We start from the raw sequence: 23,135 nt of genomic DNA, 5'->3' as shown, positions 1-23,135 counted from the left end.
GAACGTTACAACACAGCGATGCCATGCTTAGTAAAAAAAAGGCTTAACGAAAAGGCTTATAATAAATATGAAGGCTACAACCCTAAAGATAGCCAGTTGATGTCTCACTACTCTTTGGCGTATTATTTGACCTTGTATGACCTGTGTCACCTGGCTAGAAAATCAGTCTGGTACCTCTTATGTACCAATTGGATGGGTAAATATTTTAAAATCCAAACAGTCCCATTAGATTACAGTTAAACCCCATACAATACTTGTCCAACTACAGTTATTTGTTATTAATTTCACTAGTAATTCAACGTCAACACACCGTAGCGTAAAAGGCTACAGCTCTCTATCAGAGAGATCACGGATTCGATTCCCGAGGAGGTTAATAAATATTTGTAAGTAGGTTTGGACCATTTTCCCGTAAAAAAAAAAAAAACAAAAAAAAAAAAAAAACAGTATTCATCTATAACCATAATTAATTAAAATTTTTAATGCAATTTCTGATTATCAAGCACTGATACTTAACTAAGAACACTAAACTAAGAAACAGGAATGGACAAATCTATTGTTGAATACACAATGTTTCATAATGCTTGACCTAAAGCTTTTAGAAACAATCTCAGCTACGAGGTGCTTTCAGATTAGTCTTATCAGTTTTTCTGACAATAGTTTGTTGTGTAGTTTTCTACCAATTAGAGCACACTTTATTCCATTATCCTCCTCATCTAGCAATATGAATACGAATCTAATGAATTAAATCTTACTCCAATTAACAGTAACGTGTCTCAGAATGTTCTCCCAGCAAACTTGATCTTACCTCGATCATTTTTTCTCTGTTCTTGATAGGATTCATTGGTGGTTCAGTTAATAGAATTTTACACTCTTTAGGGTCTATATTCATCTTCTCTGGGCCAAACGTGTAGTCCCATACGTGACACATGTCTTTCCAATTCCTGAAATAAAACATTTGTTACATTAAACTTTATCACTCACTGTTAAATGTTAACCTTATTACCTGTTATGTGTCGTGTTATTAGAACACACATGTGCGCTAGCAAGTAAAAAAATACGTGGAAACATAGATAATTTTATCTACTTTGAATTCTTGAATGGTTTTAACTAATTTTCTTTCTTCAGGAGGGTTTACTTCTGGCTGGTTTATACCTTCCAGTTGAACCCACAGTGGGTACAGCAAAAACGGATGTGTAACTTAAATCTGGGCAACCTTATGGCTGTCCAAAAGCGGCACATCACTAACCGCATATGTCGAGATTCTGGGGTACAAGGGTAATTCAATAAGTCTAATCTACTGTGGGAAATGACTGTTGGAGTTGGTGGGGTTTGTTTCCTAAGAGTTGAAGGTTCTTGCCAGACTAGACATAAGGGTATGCCACCCCCTGCCTGCTTGGACTGGAGAGGCTGGTTCAGAGCTGGCTTCTTCTTTTTCTGAGGGAACACGACTTGAGATTAGTGCCCTAAACTTTTACTCATGAATCTCAACAGGAAGCGGCCCCTACTCCCAACCTTACCTATCCAAAATATCTTGTCACTCCGAAAGCAGTGCAAAGGTTCTTAAAGGACTTGGTGTAATTTTCTAAGCTTCTTGTCCTAAGAGAACAAAAAGAAAAAACAATTTTTCTAGTTTCTCGACATTTGTATTACACATAATGTTAGATAGAATGGTTAATTTAATTTAATTTTCAACTCAAACACTGAAGTTTATTGGAAATTTTTGGAAGTTTTACAGTGTAAAACTAAATGTAGATTTTTTTTAAATTTTAAGTTTCCAAATAAATATGTCCACACAACCTACTAGTTATTAGAGCTACAACAGGACGAGATGTCTCATCAAGAATCCTGAATTTCTATTATTAACCAGCTGTTAAACCATGATCATTTGGATAACATGAGAGATAATACAGTACAAGGATCTGAAACAAATACAGTCCAAATTCATGTGATATTTCTTTTAATCATTCTCAAAATTCTTAATATGACCAGTCAAATCTTTAAAGATGTCATAACACAATTTAAAAAGGTATTTTCAAAACCTCATATATCATATTTGTTTAACCCATTGAGGAAGCAATTAACCTAGCCTCTCTAGGATTGAATGTGTGAATTGATTTTGGCAAAACTGCATGCGTGTACTAAAATATTAGTAAAATTAGTTTGGATACAGATACATTGGTAAATTTTTCAGGACATTTAGTCTATTTCGTTGCTTTACAATAGTGTTTGTTGCTTTCTCCAAACAATAATTATTTAATTTAATTTTTTTAGTATATATTTACAAATTTTTTAATGTATAAACAAAACATCAAAAGCAACTGTAAATATTTTATTACTTTTTCTGTTTATGTTTCAATAATTGTTTTATTCAAAACAGCACAATATTTTATATGGAAAAGAGGTTTTTATTGGATTACTTAATTATAAAGCATTATACAAAAAAAACATATTTTACTTTTTATGGTTTAATGACAAGCTCATGAATTAATTGTCTGGGAAATGAGATAAAACTGTTTGTTACATTAAATTGTTATTATTAAAATTATAATCAAAATAAACTATTACATAAATTACCATTTATTTACTTATTATAATTCACTTTTGTGTCATTCTTTGAGTATCTGATATCTCTATCCAAGTATCTGTCTACGACTGAAGTACACAAATTGTCTTGTTCCATGAGGTAGGGGAAGAACTAAAAACTCATTCAACAACTATAAACAGTTAAGCACTTAACACTGAGAACACAATATATAGAATGTAAGCAAAACGTTGAAGTGACGAAAATTGAGCATTATGGCAAAATGTAAACAATAACAAGCTATAGCTGTGGTTCCAGTGTGCAAACATAATGCATCGAAACGGAATAATTGCTTATAAGGATGCTCTAGGGCACAAAACTGCGATCTAGTGGAAACACAAATACGTGATTGTTAAGGTCTAGAAAGGGTACAACGAATGTCGCTCGGGCAAGTTCCCCAATGGGTTAAAATATTTGTCTAAATAATTGGTTAAATCAACTGAATGCAAACCATACCTGACAATTCCGTTTTCCATGGGATAGTTGAGCTCTAACATGGAACGAAGTTTGCTTGCTTCATCGCCTACCATCAAGTCCTGAAAGTGTCCACAAGTGGTTTTAGCGAAATTGCTCGAGTGCAGTGACAGTTGACATGCAGAACAATTCTCTGTACAAGCATGTTGCAACTGTTGTGTAGCAGTGACAACCAGGATGCAATAGTGCAGTGAATTCTTGTTACATCACTTTCACTATAAATAACTGTTATTCAAAATAAACATTATGCCTACTATGATGGAGGATTTTTTTACTTGTTCAAAAGTATAAACATTTAAAACAATAAACTTCAAAATCTAATTCAAATTTTTCTTTACTTACCAAAACTTTGTAAAAAATACACTTCTAAACAAAATCTTCCAAGTATGTTAAAACTTTGATGAATTATTCACTTTATCTAACTAATTAAAACACTGCTGAAACTATAATGATTATATTTAAAATACCACTTAAGTGGATAGTTCACCAACTTAATACGTTTATGATTACATTGTACATAACATTTCTGAAAATGTTAACCCTTGCCACGCAGAATTTATCTTTCAATTTTGACTCATAACGCGTAATTAACTTTAACATTTTCTTTTACATTTTACCGACTAATTTTTTTTTTAGTTAGTGGTGGCTATTAGGAAAAAAAAAAATAATACAGTATCATAAAATAATCAGACCCCTATATTTTTTAACAAATTTTCAAATTTTACAAAAAGTCGTCAGCATTCGCCATTGCATAGAACAATATAGGCCTATAACGACACAACAAATAAAGTAATAACAGAATAAAAAGATAATATAATGCTAAATACAACAGGAACACGAACAGTAAATAAGGAAATATGGCAAAACAGCGTTAAACACTAAAATATGCCGTCCGGGATATATCCGTTTACCGCGTAATGGTTCGCCGCAGACTGAGGCTAAATCACGCCACGAGGGACAAAGCCACGCCCTCCCACCACTGCGACGCGCCAATGAGGTTCAAACTGTAACATCTGCTTTTCGGAACAAGTATTCACCACTCCCTTGAACTCTAGCGGATTCCACAGCAACTACAATAATATTTATTAAATAACACAAAATAGACTTTGAAGGATATATCCGTTTACCGCGTTTCGGTCAAAATTAGGCCTAACGGATATATCCGTTTGCCGCGTGGGAAGGGTTAAAATATTGTACTCACTTTCTCCATTCCATTCTTTAACAAGATTCAATTATACAAAGCAGTAAGAGAAATATTTAACATACTACTTATGAAAAAGTGTAAATCTAAACTAAACTTGTAAGTCAAAAGAACAAACATTGAAATAATGTTCAATTGTTAAAAAGGAAAATATAAGATAAAATATATCTATGATTAGTTAAATAAAAACAACATACAAAAGGTAGAGAAACAATATTCTCAGAAAGGATACTTTTCTCTTCCAGTAGTTGCCAACACAATTGATTAAACACAAAGCTATCTATGGCGTTTTTTGACAAAAATTTTGGGTTTATTCATGGAATTTTGAATTGTTGTATTTTGATCAGGGTACCTACATTAAATTCTTTTTTGCTTGAGAAACCACAATAGCCTTAGAACTACGGTTTTCGTACTAATTTCAACATCCCATAACTTTTTATGCGCAGTTTTGTGCATATTCTCAGGGAAACAAATTAGATCTTCTTCATGGGTAAAGATAACAACTCTTTGAAGAATATTGTGCCAAATGTTTAAATGTGGTGCTTTTTTACACAGTCATACAAAACATCAGCCACTGCTCTAAAGATTATATTTCAAAAACTGACAAATAACACAACCTCTTTGCGAGACCATAAACTTTCAAGGACAATAATGGAAAAAAGCTGTACATCACTCAGCACTAGCAATGCTGCCAACCACTGAAAGAGAATTTTTCCTTCAAAGAACCTTTCTTTGAACAAATAAACCATATTGGGAAAATGTTGACTCTGCTTAAATGAAATTGTGAAAATATTAATAACAAACAACAAAATTCATTACAGGTAAAAAAAAGACATAGCAAGCAAAATACGGAGAAAACTATTTAGAAGAGATTGACTCACAGGAAGTTCCTAGGAGGCAGCATAAATTAAAAAATATGAGTGAAACAATTATACTAACGTATAATGCATAATCTTAGAGCAATATACAAACTATTTTTTGATAGTTCAATATTGACATGAGCTGGTCATACCTAGGTTTAAATCTTAAATTAATAATCCTTGTCAAACTGATAGGCAAAGCTTAAGCCCTGTGATAGTTATCTATGAACTTACTTATTATCTTTTTTGAAAAACATTATCACAGTTTTACTGAAACTTTAACTTGTTGTATAATGAAATGTTTAAAAGAAAGTGAATTTTCAAGTATTCTAACATTCTATTTTTGTTAAGTTGTGTCTATTTTTCAGAAAAGGGAAAAATTTTCCAACTAGTTATAGGCCAATTTCTTTGACTCCCATTTTTAAAAAGTTTTAGAGTGTCATTTACATTTAGCTTTCTAGTTATTATTTTGTTATAACTTGTAGTCAACAATTTGGTTTTATTAAATGTTGATCCATAGTAGTCATGGAATCCTAGGTTAGTAATGTCATTCGGGCTTTTGAATCGAATGATTTTGTACACAACATTTTGCTATCTGAGTAAAGCGTTTGATATTGTTGATCACACAACTTTACTCCATTAGTTGGCTTATTATGGCTTTAATGGAGTAAAAGAGGATCTAATGAAATCATTTCTTGAAAATTGTCAGCACATTTTATGTGTAGGTAGAGGAAAATCAGATTTAGTCTAAATAAAATTAGGGATACCACAGGGTTCTGTATTGGGACCGCTTTTATTTACTTTGATGGTTGATAGTATCAAATTCGTTTACAGCAAATGCATTGTTCATGAATTAAAGTAAAATTAAATCTAATTTAATTTTAAAGATTCCCTGCAACAAGTTAGTGTAGTTAGTGTCAAGTTTTTCAGGTGTTTATATTGATAAAAACACCTATCACAAAAAAAGAACTATCTTGGGAATTTCATTTCAGTCTTAAGTGTCTCGGAGTTACATTTTTACTCAGAAGTTTAAGAAACTGTGTACCAAATAATTACATAAGATCTGCTTGTTTTGATTTCTTTCAAAGCATTATTATTTATAGTATTTTACTCTGGGATAACAGAAATAAAATTAATAGGATATTGATAATTAAAAAAGACTCACATGAATTATCAGAGATTCTTATAAGTTGGATCATTGCAAACCTCTTTTTAAAAAATTACATTTTCTAACAAAGACATAGAAAATGTATATATTTTTTATGTACTTCTATTTACAATAAAACTGGATATGTTACAAACAGGAGATAATTTGAAAGTAGTTTATTATATTCATATGTCTGTTAGAGCTGCAACACGTAGTTGTTACTGTCCATCATCTGAACCATTGGTGCTATAAGGAAAGCGTTGTTGACCTTGTGGTAGACCACGATTGTGGTCCATTTCAGGTGCAATAATATTTAATTGTAAAGCATGGCTTTGATATAAGTCACAGGCAGAGTGTAACACAATCATCTCAAAATCGTCACATTGTAAGTTACGTTGCTATGTCTCTTGTACCAAGAAATAATTATGTTTTGTTGCCACATCATTTGTGTTGAAATAGAACTGAAATAAGTTCTCTATATATTACTATTACTATGCAGTTAATTATTATTTATAAAACATTTCGGATAGAATAAACAACATGTCTATAAACAAAAGAACAACAGTTTTGTAGTTAAACACACCAATTATCCACACTCTAAACAAACTGTTAACAGATAAATAATCCACAGGAAGTAATTAAAAAACAACAATGTCAGTAATCGGTAACAATCACACAGAGCCGAACGCGATACAAACCGAAGTAGTGCAATAAAAGGTGCAAAAGTGTAGCAACAACAGATATTAAGTCGTCTCATCTCTAGATTTTTGTAAAAAGTTCACAATTCAACACTCTAGTTTATGATAACGGTACGATTGCTTCAAGCCAAGTCGGATTCTGTGTGAATGTACAGTCCTTTGTCAGTATTAAACAACTTTGAAAAATGTTATTGTACAAGAAAAGAAATAACTTATATGAGATAACTCAAAAAGACCATTCAATATTAGTGTAGAGAAACAAGATAACAGTCAACATGCTATTGGCTTACATATCGAGGAACTTACTCTGACACAATATCCCTGCAAAGAAAACAAAACCACTTGAACAATGTACACAAACCTCTGAAAAATGAATGCATTTATATTGAAACAACACGTAAATGTTCATACAGTATTTTTTAAATAGATTTAAACACCCGTTATATCGCACACATGTCTAAATACTTGATCTGACAAACGACTAGTAACTAGAGATTTAAAACATTTTTCCCAATGAGAAGTGACCAGTCTACAGATTTTGCAGTTACCTTTACAATCAAACTTAAATAACGGGAATGACTTAAATAGGTCATATTGTACATCAGATTAATCAGGATGTTTCACGTAATTTGATGTATAGTTTACTCAATAATAATGCCTAGTATAAACCCTCTAAAATACAAGGTTTCAATCAAAACATTGGTTTCATGCTTGCGCTCACTCATTTTGAGAGAACATGTAACCACGGGACTCAGTTTTTCGTAGCAAATTCCTTGTAGGAATGACATTAGAAACATCACAAGATGAAAAATGCCTTTCTCAACAAGAAAATATGTTCAAAAGATTTCTTATAAATTCTGGTCAACAACACACATACATGTATATATATATTTTAGACAACCTTGTACTGGCATCGCTTTTCTGTCAGAATATGCCGCCACATTATACTAGCCATATTTATCTTGTGAGAGTCACTTATATTTGTTGAGCAACAAGAATAAGAATAATTTATTCACACATTGGAACTCAAAGGTTTTCTGTGCAAGTCAAAACATCAGTATCAAAAGTAATTATAAAAAAACAACAGAACAGCATACAATTAAAAGGTAAAAAAACAATAAATTCTTGTCACATTTTTAAGTTATTCCTACTGCAAAAAAAAATCCGTCTAATCAAGACATGGATATCACGAGAGTCTCGTGGACAACCATCTAGTTTGTTACTGTTGTCCAAATAGCAGTCAATATTGATCGAGTCTGTCGTAGTTAGGAAATAAGACATTTGATTTTGAAAAAGTACTGAATATTAACTTGTAGAACATTTAGTCCTTTTTTATTTAAGCTTTAGAATATAAATAGAAAAATTTAAGAGAATTTAAGGTTTTTTATTTTTTACTCCTTTTTGGTAATTTTTTGGATTTCATCCATTACTCATTTTAGCCTATCGAAGGAAGACGTCATATGATTAACATTCCTTAAAGGGTTAAGGAACGATCAAAATTAGTAAATTTTATAAATATGTAAATAATCTAGAGATATCCCATAAATTAATATTTTAAATAACATATAAAACTAAAATGTTATTTACAATTTATTGTTTACAGTAAATTACAATGTTAAAAAAGAGGTAACAAAATAAAAAAATGATCTCTCCAGCCTTCATTCACACACAATCTGACACTCATCCCTCTACCTGGACCATCACCATAGTATTTTGGACCGAACCTGTCCCAGCTAACTGCTCAAGATATATTTCTTATACTGTTGCCACAAACCGGGGATGGCTTTCAATGGAATTTTTGGTGTGGGACAGGACATTCCATAGTCTGCAAGCTATTACATGTAAGTATTTACTGAACGCTGAGGCATTTGCAAAACGTACAAGTCAGAACTTGGTGTTTCTACATGTCTCCAAGAGACACGATGAAACTTCCCCGTGAAACAGCTCTCATTTAAAACAAAACTAAGTACGAATTGTGGTATGAGTTTACAAGCTACCAGCTGCAAATCTGATTGGTGCCATGATGTTCTATCTGTAAATTGGAAAAAAAAACCACCTCCACAGACAAATAATACTTATTTATTTTAAAAAAGCAATCAAAGTACACAGTTACAAGAATTTCTCATTCTATTTGATATTAAAAGCCAATGACAAATTATCTGACCTGGCTCAATAACCGGTTTTGAAATGGGAAATCAATACTACAAAGTACGTTGATTGTACAACTTCAGTCATGCCATTGGATCACTCAGAAGTGCCAGTTATATTTTATAAAACAGCACAATGAGCACTTTATCAAGATAAATAAGAACAAATTAGCCAAAGATCAATAATTATTGTTTGTTACCACTGACAAGCTAGTGGCAGATTTACAAGCTACGATGCAGTCATCTACAATGTTCACCCAATACTGATATGTAATTCACCCGAAAACCACAAGTAAGTCTTGGATGGGTTGTCTTACCCTGTACAGCCCCTGTAGCTCTGGTGATCATCACATTTTACCTACTGAAGTCACATATAGTATATAGTGTATAGTATCTCATGCCAATTGATTATGGACAATGAGAAAATGACTTACTGGCCTGAATTTCGTGTCATAAGTACAAAGTCAACCGATGACTGGTTAGTTGGTATCGAATTACCTGGCCATCTTTCCAGCAAGGTATTATGCCAATACAGGTACTATGCAGTACAGGTTGTAACCGATCTTACAATTGCTCATGTGCCGAAGTGCTAACAGTTCCAGATAACGATGCAGCTACTTTATCACATACAGCATCATGACATCGGAGTTCCAACAGTTTGGTGGTAATTTTGAAAAACACGAGCGATGGCCTTCGACACAAAAATGGAGCAATTGACACCTTTTAAGCATGATGGAGCAGCCGAACATAACGTAGCTATGTGGGGAGGGATTGATTCAATGTCAATGTTGAGTTAGCTCCAGTTCACCTTCCTCTTAGAGCAGCGTCAGGTTCTAAAGATCATGTCTAAAACATAGTGCACTCAATTGTATACTTGATGAAACAATGATTTCACCTAGCTTACACTATATTTTGTAATCTATTTGTCTCTGATGTCAAACCCGATGAAATTACTGGGAAAGAGCTCAACACAATTCTTTTATCTAATAATAAAATTGGTACTTTGATATCATCCGGAAGCCACTATTTTTGGAAGTGTTTTTCTTACCAGGAACCTAAAAATAGTGACAGAGTGGCCTCCTTCTCACCGAAATCGCTTCCTTTTGGGAAGCAAAAAAAACAAGAACTGATTATTATAATGACATGTAATTTTCGGAGTAAATCAAATAAGGTCTGTTCTTTCTAATAATGTATTTTATCAAGTCCGTGGTAAGAAAACCTTTTCAAAAAAAATGGTGGCCTCTGAGTAATAATAAAGTACCATAAAATTATTTAACTGGGCCTAATAATTTCAGTGATAGTGAGATTGAAAGGTTTATGGAAACGCTTCAAGTAAATATAGGCCTAATATCGTAAGAATGTAACACATGGACTTGTATAAACAACCATTAACAATACATATATGTTTACATACTAAATATAAATATCAAACTTAAATCTCCGAGGTTATATATCATACGTTAATCAAGCAATACATTGCAATAAAATGTAGTTTGAATCCAAATCCAGTCAGAATGTCCTAATTAATTCAACAGGTATGAGGTTGAGTATGTAAAAAAGTCATTCTTTTTTAGATACTGCTACAAGTAATATAGTAAACAGAATTAATAAAATTTAAGCTAGTGGAAAGTTAAACTGATCCAACCTTGACTTCGATGTCTCCAATTTTGTTGACAGCTCTGATGATAGGTCTCCCCACCATGGAGGGGAAAATGTGCTCAGGAAAATTGGATCCAGCATAACCGCACTTTACAAACTGCAAACAAAATTTCATCAGCACCACAAATATTGAGAAACCATTGTTTTGTACATTAAAAGTCTGTAAATGAAATTTAACCTTAAAAAGGAATTTGCCAGAGATGTGCCAGACAGGAAAACCATGTATAGTATTCGCAAATACTTTGCAGTATCTTTAAATCATTATTCGTGAACTCGAGATACTGCTATACTCAAGAGGTACATAATTGAAGGCAGATATTAGCCGAGGTAAATGTAAGTAACGTATAAATCAGTGTAACCAAACTAAAATTGATATACCATATTTAATTAAATATTAACCATCATACAACACATCAGAAGATTAATTTATGGAATCAAAACTGTTCATCCAGAAGTCACAACTTCTGGTAAGATATCACTATGTTCATAGGCTCATTTTTATCCACTTCGTCTAAACTACAATGACTACCCATTACATTAGTTTAAATCAATAAAATAATTCAATTCACATTACATGCTTACATTAAGCTTCATTTTAATTTTGAAATTTATAAAACTACATTTTTTATGTGATTTGACAGAATAAGTACAGACTAACTGACAATTAAAACTAATTCAATACTTTTCGTCATTGATCATGGTGACTAAATTCAACTCTATGTTATATAATGCACAAAACACATATCACATCACTTGTACTCTTCACATTTAATAATTATTTTTACAATTATCGACTTATCCATACAATATTATAATCATACTTCTTTCTATTTACGATTAGGCTACTTTAATTAATTGATTAACACCCATATAAAATTTTTTTGATCCCGATTAACATTACATTTGTATCAAATATTATGTTAATTTTTTGAAATTTTTCTATTTTTAAATTTATTATTTTGATTTGTCATCCCACTACTTGTTAAACCTAAAATCTTAAATGTTAGTTCCAAACATTTAATTGCTTCTGTTTTCTAGATAAAATAACAATAACAGGTAACAGGTGTAACCTATTGCTACAATAACTAAAATCGACTGTTTCTTATGTCTCATAAAACAATTCTATAACCACCCATTCAAATAATCTGTCCATTGCTAGACAAATAGTCAGATTTTAACTACTGACATTGACTAGGAATATACTTAACACATTGGCACAAACTGATGTACAGTCCTATTTTTTTTTATGTATAGATTTAATTTTGGGTAAAATGTAGTCAAAACTAAGTTAGATATTACATCGAATGGCTGTACTGTACGCAGTTTATTTAGGCTACGTACATTTCCATGTTTAAGAATACCACACTAAATGGGTTTGCAGAGATCTAGAGAAATGGCTATATTGTGAGCATTATGAGTCATACCCTCTACATATTGTTTGACATCAGTTTTGCTGTAACCTTACCTCATCTCTTTATAGGTGGTCATTTTAATAAAAATATTTGTTTAGGCCGTTTAAAAAAATAATTATTGTTATTTCATAAAATTTAGAATCACATAATTTAGAAGGAATTAATTGACAGTGCTATGGTATTATACGTAGGGGGCCATTCCACGCCAAATCATCCAGCCAAAAGTAGAATTGACACCCAAGGTTCTCTGATTTCAATAAAAGTTTACATAGATAATATATACATATAAATAAGAAGAAATCCAAAATTGTAGCTTATTCTAACAAAGGGTTTCAGAGATACGGCCATTTGAAGTTTTATGCTAATTCAGTTTCCAAGGCCCATTTTGCCGCCAAGTGAGCGTACACATATTCTCGTCTTTCCATGTAGAATGGACAATTATGAAGCTAGAGGCTTCAAATTTTACTCATGCATGTTCAAAACTTAATGCAGAATCATATAATACTATTAAAATGGGATTTATTATCTTCTATCACCATAAAAATAATTCATAAACACAAATAATTTGATTTTTCTGAAATCGGAACATTAAGTTACAAAAAGTGTTGTAGCAAAAATCTCTCTCCACCTACCCTTATAAAAGTATATATCACTGGAAAGAGGATAGAATCATCTTTCAAATGGTATAATAATATGAGTGGGGTTTTGAGTATTAACATTTTTATCATATATCAAAGTCAAAAATTAAATTTTAAGACACTAAAATGTGATTGTATACAAAATATTTATGTGATGAAGAAAAAATAAATTCTAAGGTGTAAAAATGTATTATATTTGTTTGAAAATATCTGAAAATATATGAAGGTGAAATAAAATATTGTGTTCTAAGTTTTTAAGTGTGTATAAATAAAAAAGAAAATTAAGTTTCTTTAAAAAATTTAGTAAGTCAATGAATTAAAGTATTATTTTACACAAATAATTATTGGCCTAACTAAATTGGCCTACAATACTTTTACCTAAAACATGGCTAATTATAACTTTACAAGCATTAAAATAATATTTTATACAACATTTAAAAGTTTAACATTCTGAATAAAAAAGAAACAACACTTTATTAACTATTAAAGGTCAAACATCAATATTACATTATATGCTAATTACTAATATTTTATAAACACAAACCACAATGGGTGACATCTAGACCAGTTCAAACCAGTGTTTGAAATTACTCTTGTGGAGACATGAAACATTCATTCAAGTCTCAACATGAAAGAAACTTACTCTTGTGGAGACATGAAACACACAAGTCTCAACATGACTCAGTAAGTCACACTGCAAGCTATTGTCAGTATGTGAGGATCTGTGGTTCAGTTAACATTGGTGCTGTGTACTACATATTTTTGTGAATTGTCTATTTTAAAATGAATGAATTAATTTATTTATTATAAATATGTAATTAATTGTGAAGTGTTTATTTTTATCATGGAAGAAATTGCTGGACCAAGTCAAGTGAGACCAAATTTAATTTGTACAGTAGGTAAACTTTCAGACTCTTCTTGTGAAAACTTTACTCTGACAAAAGATAAAAGTGTACATTTAATTTTTCAAAAGCTTTCAAGTGAAGAAGTAGAAACATTGAGTTGGCGGACAAATAATCAGTATCGTGAAAATGCCTCAATTTGTTCTCATCATTTTTGTTATTTTTTGAAATATTTTGAAAAAAGCCAAAAATCATGTTGTGACCCTTTTCAAAAACATGCTGTACCTTTGACAAAGAAAAAAGATTTAAGAGTAATTACCTTAGAAAAGGCGAAAGATGTTAGAGAACATAAAGACATAATTTTAGTCCCAGGAAAGCTTTTGTGCAGTAATTGTAGAAAGTTATTGAATGTAGAAAAACAAAGGTTTATATAATGATGAAACTGCATTTCATGAGAGTGATGAAGATATTTCAAAGATCTTACGACTGCCAAAAGAGTAGTGGAAAAAGAAGTTCTAAATGAGTCTCTGTTAGGTTTAGATGTGACACCTCTGAAACTCCAGTCCTTATCTACTCATTCATAAAAAAAATATGCCAGGAAAAAGTTAAAGCAGGCAAAATTACAAGTCAAGAAGAAACTATCTTTTGTCCTACAAGTAAATGATGATTCTTTAAATGAGTCTTCGAGTGATGGCGAAGAAAAATTTCATGATGAGGAAAAGAAAAAATCTGAAGATCTTGATTATTTAATGGATGCTATTAAGCAAAAGCTGAGGACCAATATAACCAAAAGGGAAAAAATACAATTACTAACAATTGCTCCTAAGTCATGGTCCCGCAGAAAAGTAGCTGAAAAACTGAATGTTTCAGAATACTTAGTACGAAAAGCTAGGGCTGTTTGTAATGAAAAGGGCATTTTGGCGATGCCAGAACCAAAAGAAGGTAGAAAACTACCTGAAGAGACAATTGAAGCAGTAAAACAGTTCTATGAAGATGATGAATTTTCTTATATGTTTCCAGGAGCGAAAGACAGAGTTAGTGTACAAAAAAATACCTACATGCAAAAAAGACTACTTTTATGTAATTTAGAAGAACTGTTTATTGCATTCAAAGAAAAACATCCAAATTTAAAAATAGGATTTTCAAAATTTTGGGTAATTCTAAGCAATATATGGGTCAACCTCGATTTTTCTCATATTACAATATAATGTTCCAATAGTCAATTAGAAAAGGAAATGACTAGAATTTCTTGCCGGAAAGCTGTTATAGGGAGCAGGCAACCGCCAGACGGTCATATATTGCTTAGAGTTACCTATTAGTGATCAGGGGCACTGACGTGATCTGGGCTTCAAATTTGGAACTACTCGAGTTAATTTTTTTTGCAAAAGAGCAAGTAGCGCGAAGCGCTGCGCAGCGGGCAGGCATCGTGCGTGATCCTTTTTTTTATTAAACATTTCTGATAAATTGTTATTACATATTACAATATAATGTAGGTAATGTATGTAAAACAATTTTAAACACATAATTAATTACATGCTGGAAAGTAAAGTAAACCAATATAATCCGCCCAATACAAAATCTCCGTAAAAATCTGGTAAAGGAATCTGTGTCATTCCTTTGGCCTGAATCAATTCAGTATAGACGAAGATCACGCACGATGCTTGACCGCTGCGCAGCGCTTCGCGCTGCTTGCTCTTTTAGAAAAAAAAAAATAACTCGAGTAGTTCCAAATTTGAAGCCCAGATCACGTCAGTGCCCCAGATCACTAATAGGTAATTCTCGCAGTTGCCTGCTCCCTATAACTGCTTTCCAGCAAGAAATTCTAGTCATTTCCTTTTCTAATTGACTATTGGAACGTTATATTGTAATCTGAGTTGCCTGCTCCCTATAACTGCTTTCCGGCAAGAAATTCTTGTCATTTCTTTTTCTAATTGACTATTGGAACATTATATTGTAATATGAGAAAAATCGAGGTTGACCCATATATTGCTTAGAATTACCAAATTTTGCTCTCTGAGGCCAAAATGGTGTGTACTGGCTGGTTCTCCAGGCACGCATTGCGTTTGTGTATGCCTATACCATCAAAATGTCGAGCTTTTGGCTAATGCCATAAATCAGCATGATAAAGAAGCCATACATATTATGATGGAAAAATTAGTCTGCAACAGACATTCCAGAAATTTTATGCTGAAACGTTGTGATGAATGTCCAAAAACAAACGAGCCATTAAGACAATACTTGGAGGATATTTTAGAAGATTTTGATGATGAGGAAGAAATCAAATTCTCACAGTGGATAAGTGATGGTCACATGAAGCTGCAGACAATGCTTCTTCCACGCCAAGAGTTTATTGGCTTTGTAATTGATAAAATTGAATCACTCATTCCACATTCTTTCATAACTAAATCACAAAACACCTATATGAGGGAAAGGAAGGAGAATTTACAATATGATGTAGCCTTAGTCCTAATAGACTTCGCTGAAAATTACAATTTTGTCCTACAAAATGAAGTGCAATCCTATCATTGGAGTCATTTAAGTTGTTCAATTCATCCTGTTGTTGTTTACTCAAGAAGCGAGGGTGAAACAACAAAAGAATCCTCTTTGTGTTTTATTTCCGATGATTTGAAACATGATGTACCATTCGTCTATTCCGTTCAAGAAAAAACCGTTGAGTACATTAAGTCCAACTTTCCTAACGTAACCAAAATTGAATACCTAACAGATGGTTGCAGTGCCCAATATAAAAATTACAAGTCAATGGTAAATTTGTGTTACCATAAAGAAGATTTTGGGCTAGAAGCAAGTTGGTCATTCCATGCAACAAGTCACGGAAAAACTGTTTGTGATGGGATCGGAGGAACAGTTAAGAGGACTGTAACAAAGAAAAACTTACAAAGTGCCAGAGATTCAGACCAAATCATAAATGCTGAAGAAATGTACTCATTTTGTACAAATCAGTTCTCGAAAATTAGTTTTTTCTTTTTGAAAGAGAACGATATTGAAAACAAAAGAAAGTCTCTTGAAACCCGTTTTGAATGTTGTGAAACTATTAAGGGAACAAGAAGTTTTCACTTCTTTCAGTCAGCAACTAGTGAAGTAATTACAGCGAAGCGACTAAGCTCAGACACTGATGTCTGTTTAAAACAAAATATATTCAAGAACACTTTGCCAACTCTAGAGCCTAATATTCATTCTTTTGTAGCATGTGTCTAAGAAAATAATTGGTGGATAGGAATGATCCAGTGTTTCAATGAAGTTGAAGGAGATTATGATGTAAAATTTATGCACCCTCATGGACCTAGGGAAACTTTTTTTTTGGCCCCAAAAAGATCAGTGCCCTGTTCCAGCAGCTCATCTGTTATGCATTGTTAATCCACCTGAAACAACCTCTCTTGGACGTTCGTACAAAATTGATTCTGTATCTCGGAAAGAAATAGACAAAGCGTGGAATATTTTCAGTTTGTAATTAGAGTGCAATGTGTGTGTGTGAGAAAGAAAAATGTAGTTTTGATGGACCAACATAATCAATTCAGTATAAATGATTTTTATTTTTTTTAACATGAAAATGTACATACCTGTTGAAATATTATCAAGTAAGTACTGAATATAAGTTGTGTACTCATTATAAGTGACTTAATTGTTTTAAAACTTAACTGTGACTTATTCTGCAACAACATTTGATTTAACATATTTAATTTTATGTAAAATGGCCTCTTTCAAAACAATTTTTCATAGGTATTTTTAATATTTGGCTATATTTTGTGTTTTAATAGAGTAAAATTTTATTTTTTACTTTGACGTGTAATAAAAATGGTAATACACAAAACCCCACTCATATTATTATACCATTTGAAAGATAATTTTGGATTTTATCCTATCTAAATGCCTACATTATGTGTACAAAATTTCATTAAAATCTGTGACGGGTGGGTGTCGACCCCTGGATGACTTGGTGTGGAATGGCCCTCGGTTACTAGAACAGACTTTATTTCACTTACTGTAAAAACTACATGTCATTATGAGGTACTTTGGGATTATACCGACCACACCCAGACATGAATCGTTATTTGACATTTTGCTTCTACTGATTACTAGATTAGCGTAAAACAATATTTCGTCAATATAAAACAGGAATTGTCTTATCGCAAACCCCTCCCTATCCTCAGACAGAGGTCAAAGTCGAGCGGTCTAGTAGATAACGTGGTTGCAGAGTCGCGTCGCTTTGTTGTACTTCCGTGTTTTACCTCTACACTTCTCCAAACACAAAAATTCAACAAAAACAAACATTACCAAACTAAAACTAAACTCTTTATTGAAAAAAAACACTCAAAACTTGTTTTTATTCTTGATCACATTCCGCCACCCAAAATGCGAGTGCCTCCGGCCACCAGCGTGGGCTTCGGCAGCACCTCTGGTGCCTCGCCCCCGCGCTGATGTCAACGAAAGAAAAACATCCCTCGAGATAGTACCTATCTGTAAAATATCAAATTCTAGAGGGGCTGATCAGAAATATAAATTGAATTGTAATGGAAAGGCAATTATGTACCGTGCAAATCATGTGATGCCGCGCAGCCTGCCGTAATCGGGATTCTCGAGAAAGATAAGATAACAGCGAAGACAATACCGATCACAATACCTGGAAATGCTTGTAATTTTGTAATTAAACATTGTTTTTTCGTTCTATCACGTTTGTTTCTATAAATTTATATTTTTGTGTTCTTCATACTGGTGTGGTCGGTATAATCCCAAAGTACCGAAATGGCTATATTGTGGGCATTATGAGTCATACCCTCTACATATTGTTTGACATTAGTTTTGCTGTAACCTTACCTCATCTCTTTATAGGTGGTCATTTTAATAAAAATATTTGTTTAGTTCGTTTAAAAAAATAATTATTGTTATTTCATAAAATTTAGAATCACATAATTTAGAAGGAATTAATTTACAGTGCCGTGGTATTATCCGTAGGTCACTAGAACAGACTTTATTTCACTTACTGTAAAAATTACATGTCATTCTGATGATCGGTTCTTGTTTTCTGCCTCCCAGAAGGAAGTGAGGTCAGTGAGAAGGAGGCTACAGTGTCCCTATATTTACTACTTGTTACTATGTGATACAAGTAGGTTAAGATAAGGTTGTCATACAAATGTTACTTACTAGTAGATCTAAAGTTAACGACAACCTTTAACATGCGCTCACATGATCTGACCTTGAATTTGAATCTTGAGGAATATTTTTCTTTTTTCCCCAGAAGCCCACAATGATGGCCAGGAGCATATCTAATTGGTACTTTTCCAATACCAGATCCAGTTGATGTAAAAAGAAAAACTTCCTTTAAGATAACTTGGTACCTGAATTCAAGCTCAAATCATGTGAGCGTTCATTAACTTTTCTTTTTATTATTATAGACTAGGTATATATTTACCTATTTATATAGCCTAATAAGGGCAGAGGGGCATTCTTCTCTCTGATATCATTGCCTTTTAGGAGGCAGAAAACAAGAACTAGCTGCAGTATAATAAGAGGCCACCACCACAATAGAATCATAGTATATCCTTAATAACAATAAAAAGTAACTAAATGTTAAAATGTTTTGTTTGTTACATTTTATAGATACACAACATAGATCGTTTTTATATAATGTAATTCGTGTCAACACTTTTGTTTCTATAGTTTAGATAATCATAAATATGATTCTATAGTGGTGGTGGCCTCTTATTATACTGTAGCCCAAGAACCAATCCTCACAATGACATATATTTACATAGTATACTACGTCAAATAAAGTTTGATCTTTCTCATAATGTCGTTATTTTAGGTCCATTTTAAAAACTCTTCCAAAAGTAATTGCCTCCATACTACCAAAGTACTCTAATGACTTATAACAAAGAGCTATATCTTAATACAATATATACTCATCTGCATATGAATTAGAACATTCCCTGATAAATTGCTAATTTTACAACGGATTAGGGAGATTTTCATCGAAATAACAATACTGTTTATAGCCTTAGATGTCGGTGAAATCTGAGTCAAAACACTACCAGTAAAGTTCTTAAATTTTAGACATACTTACTCCAGTTCCATTATCACAAACAATAACTTTTCTACCTTGACTATCCATTTTAGATACTCTATAAATGTTTTTACAACACTTCAAATAATTTTATAAATCTACCACACCCTACTTAACCTAACTTAAACAAGAACAAATTTATCAGCAGACCACCACCACTGTGAGTGAAGTGACATCACATCATTAGACAACAAAATGACGATACAAAAAAATTGCAGGTAATAGAATACACAGACCCGGATTTTTTCTTTCTTAATACCATCGATATTTAATATATCTAACAACTGAGCTGTTGATATTAAATTTACCAAACGCTAATATTTATCTTCTAAAATATTTAATAAAATATCAAAGAATATATAACATTTGGGATTTATAATACATAAGTAAATTAACCAGATAAGTGCAAAAACTGGAAAAAGTAAAATCTGATGTAATTTATAATGTGTTAATCAAAACATGCCTTCTTCTAAACAAGCCCTGCTTAATTTTAAGCAATAAAAAATGGAAGTTGTTAATATTCGCCGAAATAATAAAAATTTGTTCAATGCAATCGTCGATTCCTGTTATCCTCATATTCCTAGGATCTATTAGTTTTTCCATATTAATTAATAGACTAAAAGACCACGCCATGCTAGGTCTAATAATTTTGTAAAATCCATTTCAATACTACATTTATTATACATGATGGATGAATTTCAAAATTTTAAAAGCATTTAAACACGAGATGTCAAGACGTTTAATGAAGTTCCATGAAGAATGAAATAATACGCTAAGGTCTCTTGGAACCACTCCATTAAAAATTATACGTCTTTTCACCCTTCAATGAAGCATATAAGTTACAAAATCCCTATATATATATATATCATATGGAATCAGAGATACCATATAAAATTCCACTATTTATCCCCTCCAGTATCTTCAAAGTAAAGTTTCTGGAAACCTCCAAGGAAACCTGCCGACTCCTCTTTATATAATGAAGCATGAATAAAACGTGCTTATCAATAGGTTGACATTCTGTTTTCGATAAAGCAAAAATACACCTCGCTATATCACTAGATTTGAGTTGCTATGATGCAATTTATTAGCCTCAAGTTTCCCAGTGGAGATTTTCTCAAAAGTTACCAAACTTTCTGGCTACTTAAAGTAAAACTGAGGCTTTCTACGGTTCTTGTCTATTTCTCTCTTCTCGCTTTATACATATTGTGGTACAGGAGGTCAGCAGTATCGACGTTATCTGTATCACAAAACTTACCGTAAACGTCGTCACACTCCCGATTTCACCCTGAGGTACATTCTTTTTGAACCCTCCTTGTAATACACTTTGACTGTTGAAAGGATTAGCTTCGTGAAACGATCATAATTGTTTACAGTGGAAAGAATAAACCTAATGTTATGCTCGAGGCTTGAAGAAGAAGACTTCCAGTCCGCTTTGTTGAAATTCGATCTTGGCCGTGGATATGATGCGACTAAAGGAATTGTGATTTCAACCAAAATTATTATATGTCTATGCTGGTAATGTGAAAATATAAAGAGAACCTTCCAACTCAAATTCGTTGGTCACGTGAATAAAAGCAAAAGTCTGAGGATTAATCTCTTTACCACCTAGCTGAATAGAAAGTACTTGTGTCTTAGGAATGAAAGACGAACTACAAGTTGTTATTTTCAGCCATATACCATTGTTATAGACGGAATTGTAATCATTGGCTGAGGTGATTGTTAAAGTCCTCCAACATACTAAGTCCCCCATACCTAGATGATAGGTTGGAAAAAAGATGGAGACACAGTACTTGGCCATTGCACGTTTGTAGACTTGTAAACATTTACTATAGTTAATTGGAAAATTCTAATAGCTACTATATATATATATATATATATATATATATATATATATATATATATATATATATATATATATATATATATACAGGGTGACAATTAAGTTCTGGAACCCCCCTTTTTAATTTTTGAACCACAATAGAAAGAAATACCAAAGTTCAAACGTGCTTACTGGTGATAGTAACGCACACATCTGCCCAATTACCGACCAGATATTCCCTTTGGGGGACGGTCCACAAGGAGTCAGACAAAATTCTTAAATAGCAGCATAGGTCAAGTTTGGTATCAAATTAAAGGTCTCACGTAGCAGAGTACAATGCCGCAAACCGGACTTCAAAAGGTGGATTCATTCAGTAGTTATAGCTATTTGAAGTTTATAACAATTTAACAATGTAAATTATTAAGTATTACAAGTAAACACCAATTTTTAAGTACCTGTGATCAAAGTAAGTGTTCAAAATGTTCCCCTCCCATCGTCTGGCAATGTCCTAGGCGGTTTTAAAAACCATCCACTGCATTTTGAAGGTAGTCACGAGGAATATCTTGAGCTTCTTGGACTATGAGATTTCTTAGGTGCGCCAAATCTCGAGGCTTAGTACGATAAACTTTATCTTTGAGGTATCCCCAAAGAAAAAAATCCAGCGGAGATAAAGCAGGGGAACGAGCAGGCCACTCTACTGCACCACGTCTTCCAATCCATCTGTGATGGAATATTGTATCCAAGTATTCTCTAACAAGGAGAGCAAAGTGTGGTGGCGCGCCATCTTGTTGGAAATAAATTCTTTGAAATTGTCGACCAAGAGCAGCTTGTAGTGCAGGAATTATCTCATTTTGGAGCATTGCTAGATACGAGTCACCATTTAAATTACCATTGATAAATAATGGGCCCATAATTTGATTTCCTATAATACCTGCCCAAACGTTAAGTTTCTGTGGATGCTGTGTATGACTCAATCTGCCACTTTCACATTCTAACAGTAATTGTGTTATTGGTAATAATTATTGATTCCTGGATTTGATTACTACATTGTTAGATGATGGGAGGGGATCATTTTGAACACTTACTTTGATCACAGGTACTTAAAAATTGGTGTTTACTTGTAATACTTAATAATTTACATTGTAAAATTGTTATAAAATTTAAATAGCTATAACTACTGAATGAATCCACCTTTTGAAGTCCGGTTTGCGGCATTGTACTCTGCTAAGTGAGAACTTTAATTTGATACCAAACTTGACCTGTGCTGCTGTTTAAGAATTTTGTTCTGACTCCTTGTGGACCGTCCCCCAAAGGGAATATCTGGTCGGTAATTGGGCAGATGTGTGCGTTACTATCACCAGTAAGCACGTTTGAACTTTGGTATTACTTTCTATTGTGGTTCAAAAATTAAAAAGGGGGTTCCAGACTTAATTGTCACCCTGTATATATATATATATATATATATATATATATATATATATATATATATATATATATATATTCAACACAGTTTTTGGAATTATTGTCATCTCTTCAATGTCCTGTCAAACTATTCCATAACGTTGCTATTCCATAAAC

At 32.6% G+C, this 23,135-nt stretch overlaps 1 protein-coding gene across 5 annotated transcripts in view; it reads right to left on the bottom strand.

The window, feature by feature from the left end:
• LOC124371993 (actin-related protein 2-B) overlaps nucleotides 1-19,929 on the bottom strand; it is a 40,304-nt gene extending 20,375 nt beyond the window's left edge. For 2 of the 5 annotated variants that reach the window (XM_046830363.1, XM_046830362.1), the window contains exons 1-6: nucleotides 19,739-19,929; nucleotides 10,754-10,864; nucleotides 7,268-7,282; nucleotides 5,138-5,146; nucleotides 3,038-3,117; nucleotides 806-941 (exon numbers count right to left, since the gene is read on the bottom strand). In XM_046830363.1, the coding sequence (XP_046686319.1) occupies nucleotides 806-941; nucleotides 3,038-3,117; nucleotides 5,138-5,146; nucleotides 7,268-7,282; nucleotides 10,754-10,864; nucleotides 19,739-19,786 (399 nt within the window). In that variant the 5' untranslated portion in view covers nucleotides 19,787-19,929. The remainder of the gene's footprint in view (nucleotides 1-805; nucleotides 942-3,037; nucleotides 3,118-5,137; nucleotides 5,147-7,267; nucleotides 7,283-10,753; nucleotides 10,865-19,738) is intronic. The other 3 variants (XM_046830366.1, XM_046830365.1, XM_046830367.1) reach the window with 3 other exon arrangements.
• Between the last annotated feature and the right edge of the window lie 3,206 nt (nucleotides 19,930-23,135).

This window comes from Homalodisca vitripennis, unplaced genomic scaffold, assembly GCF_021130785.1.
Source record: "Homalodisca vitripennis isolate AUS2020 unplaced genomic scaffold, UT_GWSS_2.1 ScUCBcl_2354;HRSCAF=7027, whole genome shotgun sequence".
Taxonomy (NCBI): domain Eukaryota; kingdom Metazoa; phylum Arthropoda; class Insecta; order Hemiptera; family Cicadellidae; genus Homalodisca; species Homalodisca vitripennis.
This window is presented reverse-complemented; position numbering and strand designations above follow the sequence as displayed.